Source organism: Lampetra fluviatilis, chromosome 35 (genome assembly GCF_964198595.1).
Source record: "Lampetra fluviatilis chromosome 35, kcLamFluv1.1, whole genome shotgun sequence".
NCBI classification, from domain to species: Eukaryota; Metazoa; Chordata; class Hyperoartia; order Petromyzontiformes; family Petromyzontidae; genus Lampetra; species Lampetra fluviatilis.
In genome coordinates, this window is record NC_136309.1 from 10,762,164 (window position 1) to 10,774,610 (window position 12,447).

At 49.9% G+C, this 12,447-nt stretch overlaps 1 protein-coding gene across 1 annotated transcript in view; it reads right to left on the reverse strand.

Moving 5' to 3' along the window:
• Positions 1–1,278: 1,278 nt before the first annotated feature.
• Positions 1,279–12,447, reverse strand: part of LOC144944613 (RING finger protein unkempt homolog) — a 36,666-nt gene continuing 25,497 nt past the window's right edge. The window contains exons 13-16 of the mRNA XM_078872928.1: positions 12,047–12,199; positions 10,791–10,939; positions 8,872–9,132; positions 1,279–8,503 (exon numbers count right to left, since the gene is read on the reverse strand). Of these exons, the coding sequence (XP_078729054.1) occupies positions 8,291–8,503; positions 8,872–9,132; positions 10,791–10,939; positions 12,047–12,199 (776 nt within the window). The 3' untranslated portion in view covers positions 1,279–8,290. The remainder of the gene's footprint in view (positions 8,504–8,871; positions 9,133–10,790; positions 10,940–12,046; positions 12,200–12,447) is intronic.

Sequence of the window (12,447 nt, forward strand, 5' to 3'; positions counted from 1 at the left end):
TAGAGACTTAAATCTATCCTCCAATGACAGAATACTACGGTCCACTACAGCATTAAAAAATGACACTTCCAGCCTCTTCATAGCGTCCACTATCGGCTCATCTGCAGCCTCATAGGCAAAGTGCCTTTTTGTAGAACGCAATCGCTTCTCTTTCAGCACTGCTTCTGTGTTCATCCGCTCACAAATTTCTTTAGCAGATGTCTGTGCATCACAGAAGCCTGTTTTTCGGTAACTGATAAGTTCGCCTTTGTTCTTTTTTACAAGGTTAACCGCTACATCAAGCTGCATGTTGGTTGACTGTAGAAGCTTGCTCGTGATGTTAATTTTAGACAAAAAAAAAACGATTCGGGGGCCCCCTGGTGGCCAGGGGGCCCCAAGCAGCCGCTTAGTTCGCTTATGCCTCGGGCCGGCCCTGGGTCGCTTTGACCATACTTCACCACAATGACCAGTGTGGGTTGAAGGGAATGTCCGGGGACATTCAGATATCACTCGCCACAAGATGTTAGCCATGGGTCGGAATCGAACTTGTGAGCCCCACAGGGTTCACAGCGTAGCGAGCCAAGCTGACCAATGCGGCCCTCTCCACTTCACCCACTCACAATTGGGTTGGGGTTATTAGCACCATCGCGAAAACTTTTGAATCCACAAACGGGAACGGAAGTTAAACGTTGCCCACTGACGACGAATCGTTTAAGTAAGAATGTTGATTCCAATTGAAACCTGCGATAACGTATATATAACGATCATTAAGAAGAGGTAAATACATTATAATACTAGAGTGAACTCTATATATTTAATGGCATTATATTAATGTATTCATATTGTCTACATACAAACAAAAAGATCATTTTCGGATAGAACCGTGTTAGGGATCATGTCCGACGTTTTGCTCCACCTACCGGAGAGCTTCTTCAGGAACCCAATTCCCCCATCGACACTACCTACTTGCAAAAGTTCCTAAAGACCCCAGCCCAGGCACCGAAACGTCGGACACCGTGCTGAACGTCCACACGGCAAACCCTGAAAACACCGGGAGGGCTAAGGCACTGCTGACGAGCGCTCACAATTCGTATGCAGGATCGAAAGTTTCACCAAAGCGCTGACAATAGTCCTGCTGCTGGGTGAAAATCTTCCTAATTTGAAAATTACACGCCCCGTTACTCGATTGGGATTCTACAAAGCAGCAAATCATTGCCACCGACTGGCAGCACTCATGCCCCGGGTCACTTTTGCAAATGACCCTCATCCCCTGGATCTCTTGGTTACACACAATCATCTTGAAAGACGACCCGTTCGTGTAATATAATAACGATTTTATTCATATCTAGAATGTAACGATAGTACAAAATGACGTAAAAAATTCAAAGTACTGTATTAAATTGAAATAGACATTAAAATCTGTAAATTTGAATATTACTAGTATATATATGTCAAAGAGTAAAAAAAATCAATATCTATCTAAAACACCACGAGCGCAACTCTTACGCGTGGTCGATTTCCCATTCAGGGCCCACCAATGCGTTCCTATCAACCAGGCTCTCTTCCTTGAGCTCGGGAGCATCTCCAGACCTGCTTCGGGCAAGCGCGCGCACAATGCCCCTTTTTCCACCTGGCACATCCGAGCCGCGCCAGGGGAGGGGCCCACAACCGGGTACGGGACGCTTCTCCATACCGGCTATTTGCCGGAGCCGAAGCCAAAACCGCATCATTGCACCTCCGATGAGTGCACGGTTGGCAAAGTACGGCGCGAAAAAAGTTCAACGTACATACATTGCGGACATTATGCAGACCTCGCAAGACAGCTCGGGGGGCGGACCAGGGTCCTTGGGGATGGAATTAAATCAATGTGAGCGTGCGTTGCGGAGGTCGGTGGTTCGGCTCGGCTCGGAGTTCGCGCAGTGGAAGATCGGACACGCTGCCTCCTGAGATAGCACGGGCACGGCCCCACAGCGCCGCTCGCTTTAAGAGGTTATGAGAAGCAGGGCTATAGGACTTTTGACTTTGACTGGCGACTACAGCAGCGGGAGCACACACTTGGGGTTCCGGTTCGACCTGAAAATCCATTGAGATACTTTGGCCGAATATTGGGTCGAATACAAATTTGACAAATCAGACAATTACAAAAGGTCAAGCGATTTGCTTGTAATAGAAAAAAATCAGGTATTTTTTTACAGCCATTTTTCAAGTCCACAGCTGGATGAAGGCATCCAGACGGTGTGGTCCTCGGCATTTTGTCTGACCACACTCAAAAACACGCCGGCCAGTGCAGCCCGTTCACATGTCACTCGACTCGCCACGATTCAGTTCACAGAAAACATTCCGTGTTTGTTGTTCTCTTGTGACCTGGTCAAGTCAGACCTAAGCTGTGCTCCCACCAGTAGCCACCTTCTGGCACAAATACTTGCACACACGCAGTGTATAAACATTTTTGGTGGTCTTCATTGCAAAAGAGGTTGTCTCAAAAGGTTTTTTTTTGGTATAAATTTGGGTCACTTCAATTCGTTTAGATCAGTGCTTGGCAACCCGTGTGCCCGCGGCATATTCTCAATTTACAGCAAAGGAAAATGAACCTTCACCGTTGGGGACAGACGGAACTCTCCTCCACGCCGGTCAGCGGCCGATCCAGCCCCACCACCCCCCCCGTCCTCCCCTCCTCTCTCCACATCGGCCGCCAGCCACCACCCCCGGCCCTCTCAGCTGCCTCGACCTCGCGCAGTTCGGCAAAACGAATTCTTTAGGTTCAGCGCGCCGCGAAGATCAAGCAAACTCCGAACGTGGGAGCGCCGTGGACTGAAACGGGTTGACAAGCAACGATTTAGATGCAAGGAAGACCAAAGCGCTTGGTTACTGTGTAATACTGCTACATGTCGTGACACGGGCCGAGACCGAGCCAGGCTGCACGGGCATCACGAGTTGATTTACTGCAACCACTCGGTAACTCCATAGGCAAGATTTGTGCAATTACTACTCAATTATTAAAAACGTGATTTCCAATGGCCCAGTCATGGTTTAGTCTTTTGCAGGTGTCCATTGTAACAGAGAACTCTACTTCATTCGCTTTACCTCGCCTCATCTCGTACAAATCATTAACACACTCATCCCCACTTTCTAACGTACAACCCAACATCACTATTATATTACTGCTATTAGTATTAAAACTATAAATTCACGTATTTCTATTTGGTTATATAAAATACATTATTTATGTTATGCTCTAAAAAGTAATCAACATTTGTTAAATCGAACCATGAATAAACGTATACATATATCAATTCCATTATTTTATTGTTTTTACTCATTAAATAATGCATTAAGAATATTTCTATTTTAATAAAGATAAACAGTTAATATATTTTTTTCTTATCATCTTATCTAATATTATCTATTGCTTAACATAACTGTTTGGATGTGGTCCAAGAAAAAGGCACAGGGGAATGATGTTTTTACCAATGTCCGGTGGCACTCGCTGACAAGTGAGTGAAGAGAGCTTGCCACATGCCACGCAAATAAAATGCATCTCACAGCTCACCAAAGCCTTTGAATCGTCTACACTTCTTGGTGTGTTTTGTGCCTGCCATGCCGATTGTGAAGCAAGGCCGCCGTTGACCTGACCGCAGCGATTCATGACACTTTGCCGTCGTGCATTTTGGCTGGATGGGTTGGCTACTTAACAGCCTTTGCGGCGAGATTCAGGCAGTTGCAGAAGAAACCGTTTCTACTCGCGCAAGGCCAAGATGCCACTCGGTCCTGCACATTCGTCCATTTTCTATCAATACAGTAACTGCAGCGTACACACGTATCAATACATATAATTGTCTAGGAGATGGCCCTGCAATTCTTGTCACCATCCACAAAATGTCCAGGAAATGTTTCACGACGGCGGATGAAAAAAAAACATGAATTCTCTTACCATGGCACAGAAATCGGTAATCGAATCTTTGAGCAGACTTGGGCTTTAGCGACCAATGTTACGATTAGTACCCGACTTTCAGAACAGATCGCGCAAGTAAAGTGCGTGTCGTATACCCTCCTCCAGCCGACAGCCAGGTAAGGGAACAAAACGTGCTAGCTTATCGCTGCCGCAGCACCCCGGATGTGTTAGAGAGCGATACAGACGTATTTAACAATTGTGTACGTTTCGCTGCTGGTTACAAAGCACCAGCACCATCAGGCAGTTGCCAGGATTGTGGCCCTCCAACACAGCGGAGTGCTGAAGTAGAAAACAAGCTGCCACGTTGGTTCACGCGACAACTTCATTCATTGGCTTTGGTCGAGCGTCACCGCATCGCGAGGCGCTTTCATATGCGCTTCTGCGGGCCGTCTGGAATGCTCTTCCTTCCGATATTAGGAAGCCACTGAGAGCTATGGGCTTTAAAATCATCTAGATTGAAAACTAATTTCCTTACAACTGCCTTCTCTTTTCAATTTATCCTTCCCCCGGGCATCTCCGATTAGCACAGTGGGCTACATACGGTGCGAAAGAAGTTAAACTTCACACATTTTTATTTTACGCGTTCTGACCACACATTTTTTTTTATTACGACTCAAACGAAGAGTCTCTTCACCCCCGCTGCTCGATCCGTGCGTCAGCCCTCCCATGACAGCGAGGGCCCCCCTTGCCTCATATTGATAATTGTTATTGTAAACATTACTTTAATATTGCTAAAATTCATTTAAAAACACATTACACGTTTTCATTAAGGTTTACTCGTCATTCTAAAATATATATTTTTCTGAATGTAATGGTTAAAAGGAATTACATGATCGTTGATATAAATTCAAATATGTATTATTAAGAAATGATTGGATGCATTCTAAAACAACTGGAATGAATAGGATCCAGACCAGAAATCATTGTGGGCCACTCATAAAAAAAAAATATTTCATCATCACCCTCCTACCTGCAAACCCTATTATCCACACAGGGTCAAGGAATTCACGATATCTGCGAACAATGCAAGAATAAACACCTGTATGTGTGTGGGGCTCCAAGCAATGGCTGCCCTGTTGGCACGCCTCTCTCTAGGTAACAAAAACAATCTACCAGGGCCACGACTCTACCCTTCCTCTTCCCTGCGGGGTGGAAGAACAAATTGCTGTTCTGTGAATTGCAGAAATGGGGCAAACAGAGCCCCCCCCCACCAACCCACACTTTAGGATGCTGTTCAACACGATCGCCGTAACTGCCCTGCGTTAGTTATATGCAAACGACAGCTGACGCTCCCTCAACAATCCCCCCACCCCCACCCTTGCATTCTCGTTCATTCATTCAAAATAGCACATTCATTGGCTGGGAAGATCTTAATACAAAATACAAAGAGAGGACCGGAGAACTTGGGCAGTTTTTGGTGCCGGCTCACCGCCTGCCTGCTGCTGCCTCCCCGCGTCGTCTGCGGTTTCCTCCTCGTGCCCTCCGAGTCGTTCCCTCGCTTCGAGAGCGAACAAGCGAGCGAATACTGTGCGGCAGCATATCACAAGTTGAAATTATCATCATTATTTCTCCGCGGAAGAACTAAACGGCCGGAAGAAAGGTGACAGAATACAACGGCCGTACTTTCTCGTGCGAGCTCAAGACCGTTGTTTCATTACCGCACCGCGGCAGCAGCGGGGGGCAAGGGTCTCGAGGTGAAACAGCAGAGGCTCGGGGGAGCGCGCCAGAGCGGCGAGACCACAGCGCGGTGGCGCTAGTCTCACCACCGGAACAGCATTCGAGGAATTGCGTTTCGCATTAAATACTGTTAAGTGTTACAAGCAATACGGTGCCGACTGCGTTACTTTTAAGTGTTGTAGTTAAAAGAGACCTGCCAGTGCGTAGTATAGAGGAAAGGTTACAAACGCCCGTTTGCCACTGTACAGTAGTTCTATTTCATACTATGAAAAATTACGTCTAAAATATTGAATTTTTACAAAGTTGTGTGGATACGATTAGGAAATTCTCTCTCAAAGAGGACCCTCACTTCCATTGAACAGCCACCTATAATAGACTCCATTTAAAGTATACAACACAGACACACGTATCAACACACATCATGAATACATACAAGGTGTCAATAAGGGCATAATTAAGTCCGATTATATTGCATTAATAAAATTTCATACCTTTAGCGACACCCTGTGTATTGCTATTTAGCCTTAAACGAGGGGGGGGGGGTGACTAATGTGGATACTGCAAGAGATACTCGCTGACAGTGCAGCAGGTACCTCCAGGATCAGGGTTCAGCTCGCACTGCTGTTGCCTATGTGGAGAATTCCGCGCTGCATAGATGGCTCCTGTTCTATAATCACAGATGCAAATTAAAACGGAATGAGGGCCCGTGTCTAAATCATTAATACAGCAGAAGCTGGGAGGCCCAAACCCCTGCCCTCCCCTCTGGCCTGCGCAGCCCAGTCCAGCCCAGCAAGGAATATAGGCAAGCAGAGGGTGCCTGCGATGCATATAAAATAAAAAGCATTTAATAAGGCAAAAGTAGTAAAATATAACTAGGTGTGTGAAATAGTCATAAATACGAACAAGTTTTCATATTAATTAAAAAATCCCCTCGTCATCATGCACGCTCGAGTCGGCCATTCTTACTCTTGGTTACCACGACAATGACAAGACGCCCCCCCCCCCAATCCGTCAAAACTCGAGAGCGAGTCTCTTTGTGCAAAAACAAAACGTTAAAACGGAACAAACTTGAGATTTGCATTTACCAGGTACGACTTAATTCCCTCCGCGTGGCAGTCATTGTTAGATGACCGACGCCGGAGTGCGATCCTACTACTGTCTGCGAAAGAAACAGCACCGTTTAACCAACCTCTACATGAACACTTTTTCATCGAAAATAAAAGACACTTTTGCCACGCAGAATCTCTGTCATCGTCTCCCAGCTTGATGAAATAATATGTAGCCAAGAAAAATTAAAGTTAAGCAATGTCATATAGACCAAGTCCTCAAATGGCCATCGATCTGTAGCACTCGCATGATCTACAAACAAACATATATTATATATTTAAAATACGACAGTCCAAAGTGTTTGTTACATTGTATGCGGTTTGTCTAAGATCAACTGATGTATAACTCTTCATCTATAAGTACTGTGTGGGTGTTTGCACTGCATGGAAATGATTCTGCCGGATGGATAAACCAATGTTGCTCGTGGACTGAAGTCGAGAGCGATAATGCCGCGCTGTACACAACTCGTTGTCGTGATACAGATTCACAGTTCTATTCAAGAAATGATTTTTGTTTTTAACATTCGCTGAACGTAGCGCCCCCCCCCCCTCCGCCCCAGTGGCTGGCTGGAGAGGGTCGCAGAAAAGGACGAATCTGAAAAACCCGTTACACGCAAGCAATCCGTCGCACGACTTGCGAGCTCCAGGAATCGGTGGAACCGACATGTTTGCAACACCAACCCACGTGGATTTACCTGAAGCACAGCGAGACGGGAAACTTTCCGGCTTTGCGTGTGCGACTCGCACACTTAGTCTGCTCTCGTCAAGAGCCAGCAACTATGCTCACGCGCGCCTAGTAAAGTGCAAAAATAGTGTGACGAATTAACCTGCTGGCACCGCGGCCGCCACTCCGTCGGCCACCGCGGCCGCCTCGACAGCGAGAGGCTGGCGACTCGCGCGAGGACAGAACCAGCTCCTCCGTGACGTTGTGCTCAACTTCCGGGGGTGGAAAAAAACCCAAATAACACGTTTACGTTGAAGTGCTGCAAAAAAAATGACAACACTCCGCGCTTTGGCCAGTGACGAGGTGGATGCATTAATACATGCTACGGGAATTCATTTTAGTATTTTGCATCCGGCCACCATTAGTCCTTCACCCACAGCGTCACGCTTACACGAGACCTATACGAGTTTTGTGCCGCACGAACGAGGTTCGCACGCTGTGCATATTTGAAAACGAGGCAAGATTAGTTTTTGATTCAAACAGAGTCTCATCAACAACGCGTGCTCTGTGAACCTGGCACTTTGATGATGTTATTGGTGGGGGGGTGGGGGGTGAGAGAGCAGCCGCGTGAAACGTGGGGGCGCCAAGTATGACAAACACAAAGCTGCATCACCACGTGCACCGTCTGCTTCGGCTGAAGACGTAAAACACGACTGTCTTGAGAGCGTTGCGGACTTGGCGTGCGATTGGGAACCCACGCGCTGAAGACGACGCCTCTCGTAAAACGCGACGCGGCCCTTTAACCCGACCCCGGCGACCTCCGGACACAGCGGCCGCGGCGGCCACACGCGCGTTCACCCTTCGGCCGATTCCACCCGTTAATACGGCGACGTGGCAGCTTGGCCCTCGAGCTCAGCGGCCCCCGTCGCTGGCGGAGGAGGAGGACGTGGAGGAGGCGGAGGAGGTGCAGTGGTAGCCGAGGATGCGCGTGCGGCAGTAGGGGCACTCGAGAGAGCGGGGGGCGCACTCCTCGCACAGCACGTAGTGCTGGCACGGCCGCAGCACGGCCCTGCGGGGGCGCTCCTCGCAGGCCAGGCACTGCCGCGCCTGCTGCTCCTGCATCGCCTGCGAGAAACATGCGAACACACACAGGCACACAACGCAATTGCTGCTGTGCAGGTTCTTGCGGTGCCGCCGTCCGTACTGCTCCTCCCTCGACAGAACCACGCATTGGCACTTAGCTGCCGAACATAAAATAGCTGCCGTATGCAAGGCAAGAATAGAATAGCGCTCTTTCCCTCGTGCTTTTGGGTCATGCCGCGTGTCGCTCCATGTGCTGGAAGCGCGTTCGGGAAGAAGCTCAACGACGCACGGCAACAACCCAAAAGCGTCCCCCTCTGGAGGAGGACCCCCACGTGACCCGTCTCTCCTGGAACGCCCCGGCAGACGCCGGCTCCCTTCAAAATCGCTCGTCACCCCCCACCGCCACGTACTTTCTCCAGCAGCTCCAGGTCGACCTCCAGCCGCGTCTTGAGAGCGCGCATGGCGGGCAGCGACAGCATCTCCACGTCGGCGACGGCGTGGCGCGGGGCGGCTCGAGTCCCGGCACGCGCGCCGCCGAGCGGGGACGCGCCGGGCACGCCGAGGTGGGCCCCTCGCTCCCGCGGCGGCACGGCCTGCGGCTCGCCGTTGCCCGCCCGCGCCGTGCTCTGCGCCTCCTCCGCCGCCGCCTGACGCCGCCAAGCATCGTAGCTCTGCGGGAGAGAGACGCGCAAGCAGGAGGCGGCGTTGAACCCACGACACCCTGGACGTGCGTGTGGGTGGGTGGTTGGAGGAGCAGAAAGGCAAACGGAAGCAGAGGAAGAAGATGGAATGATGTGGAAAGCCTGCGGGAGGGAGAGGAAAGTGTGTGGGCACATAGAGAGGTGTAGGGAGGCTAAGGAATGTGCAGGAAGAGGTGGAGGGATGTGCAGGGAGATGGCGAGCGGTGTAAGGAGGATCAGAGAGACCTCCAATCAGCGCGATTGGCTACGCACAGTGCGAAAGACGTTCAACGTATATGGTAATACATGGTAAGAGAGTGAGAATAAGAAAATTGGTATAAGTGTGCAAAGATGGAAGGAGGTAAAGGGAGGAGCAGGTAAGTGCACTGCATCATAGTTTGGTACAGGGACCCATACGGAGGAAGACCGCACACGGGAAAACGAATTTACAGGTGCCATGGGAAGACAGGAAAATACAGGAGGAAGAGAGAAACACACTTAAGATTATCAGGAGGCACAAGGAAGCACGCGGAGGGAGGGAGAGGTATGGGGGGGGACGAGAAGCTGGGGGACTTTGGAGGAGTATACGAGGCACACCTGCAAGAGGACAGGCTTTGAAAACAACAACAGCCGCCATTAGCCAATAAGTATGATGTTGAACTTCGCACCGTATGTAGCCAAACATTCTAATCAGAGGTGTGGGGGAAGGATAAATTGGACACAAAAAGCAGTTCTAAATAAATTCGTTTTCAATCTACATTTAAAAGTGCATAGCTCCTGTGGATTCCTAAAATCGGAAAGAAGAGCGTTCCAGACGGTCGCAGAAGCGCATCTGAAAGCGTGCAAAGCGGTGACCATCTTTGTTCGATGGCCAGCCAAAAGCCACCGCTGCGAGGACGACCGGAGCTGGCAGTGATGATGATTTATGCTCCTTGACAAAGTCAGCAAGGTATTGTGGTTCATTTGTGGAAAGCAATTTGTGTGTAGTAAGTGTGACCATATAAGTGATGGCGACATCACAACAGTGCTTATAGCGAGGGCTCGGTGCACTTGGAGGTCACGTGAAGTGGCCTCAAAATCTCGCTTCTAAATGTCACGGGACACACCGAGGAGCAATGGGTGAACCGCCAGACCGGCGGTGGCTACGCTGCTGCACGCGGCTGCCTGTAACCCAGTGCTGTGAAGGCAGCAGCGAGAGATGGTGGATGACCGCACTGATGTCGTGAAGCTCCCTTCCCGTGGGCGTCCAGGAGGTGCCGTACCCTGGCTCGCCAGAAGGCAGTACAGGAAGCGGACTAATTGCCATCCATTTCCATCTGTACGGGGATAAAGCGTGCTGCCCCCTCGTGTGCGTGGGTTTTCTCTGGGCGTTTTCTAACATTTACAAACTCATTAAGTGGCTGAAAACATCTTCAAATAAAAACCCAATGCAGGACCCCTCCTGATAGAGTACGATGACTTGGTTGTGGCTCTCCCGGATAAATAAGCAAAAAAAACTAAAAACCACCGAATGAAATGACCGAGTCTGGCGAAATACCTCGGCGTAGGGTCAGACGGGAACACTGTGATGGCGAGTCGCGAGAAGGCATCTCCGTCAACGTGGGATGCACACAGCGGCCGGGAGGCGGCATACAACACGGGGAAGTCACCGTTTGGGGTTGGTGCCACAGTTCCTGAGAGGCGTCGCTCAGCCTCTGCTGCTGCTGCTGCATGATGGTCACCCCCGCGGGCCCGGCACAGAACCTCGAGCTCAGCGGCCCACCCGTTGCAAACTGCTTCCAGCCGCCCGCCCCGTTGGCTGCGAGATGGAGGATGCGAGTGACACAGACGAAAAAACAAGTCACATCTTTAGCTGCCGGGATAAAGAGCACTCTGTTAGAGAGTTCCTGCTCCGGCCAGTGGAGTGTGCGTATTACCGTTCCGTGCATGAATGTACTGTACGTCACTCAGATTGTAAATCTTGTCGATTTGCTCTACAACACACCGGTGTACTGTACTAGTAACCAATTGGCACGTTTTGATTATGTGACAAACCTTACTAATTGTCTGTGTCGGGTAGTGGTGGGTTTAACGACACATTTATATTTACGTGATCTAACTGAAAAAAAAACTGTATTAAAGATGTTGAGCTTCTTTCACAACGTACGCAGCCAACCGTGATAATTGGAGGTGCGGGGGAAGGACAATGAATGAAACACAAAGCAGTTCTAAAGAAATACGTTTTCAATCTACATGATTTAAAAGTGCATAGCTCCAGTGGCTTCCTAATATTGGAAGGAAGAGCATTCCAGCCGGCCGCGGAAGTGCATCTGAAAGTGCACGATGCGGTGACCGTCTTTGATGGATGGCTAGCCAAAAAAGCTATTGCTGTGAGGATGACCGGAATTTGCATGATGGTTTATGTTCCTTGATGAGATCAGCAAGGTATTGTGGTTAATTTGTGACAAGCACTTTGTGTGTAATGAGTGCGACCTCATAATGTATTCGTTCGGCAACCGGAAGCCGATGCAGCTCGGTGAGCACTGGACAGACATGGTCGGATCCTGCAGTACCCATCACATGTTCCAAATGAATGTGATGTATGGAGAGGGAGCTTCGTGGTTAACGCGCTACGTTTAGAACCAAGCGACCAGAGTTCGAATCCTACTCAAGGTCAAAATCGGTGGCAACTAGCTGAGTTGCTTTTGGGCCTCCCCCAGGTCGACTTAGCCTCAGATGAGTACCTGGCATGGTGTTGCGAGTGACTCATACTGAAGCCAGTGCTTGCGTAGTAAAGATATTTCATCATTTATTTTTGCAAGCAACGAGATTCGGCAACCCGGAAAATCAAGAGCGAACCCTTCTCTTGGAGCGAAATCCGTGAGCGAGCGAGGGTGCGAGCGCTCAGCTGAACGCGCGCACTCACATGGATCACCGCCAATGACGTCCACGTGCAGATGCGAGTCGTGGATGGTGGGGAAGTGCTTGGGAGTGGTGGGCAGCGCGGGAAGGCCGGGCCGTGGCAGCTCTGGTCGCATCGCCAGCTGGGCTGTCGAGCGCTCGCCGTACAGCCTCTCCCCTGCGCAACGCGGCGACGGGGCAACATGGCGATGGGGCACAGCAATGGGCGGCACGAAATACGGCGATGGGTGACACGGCGAGACGCAGCGCAGCGTCAAGGAGGACCGTGCCATGGTTACGGTGGCCTGGCTGCGACTGAGGCCGCATCAGTCGTGTGGTCACTCGACACGTCCTTTATTTGACTACTGGAGCCCGTTCAACATCATTAACCCCTCTTGCATGGAAGACTGGTGAGATCAATTTACA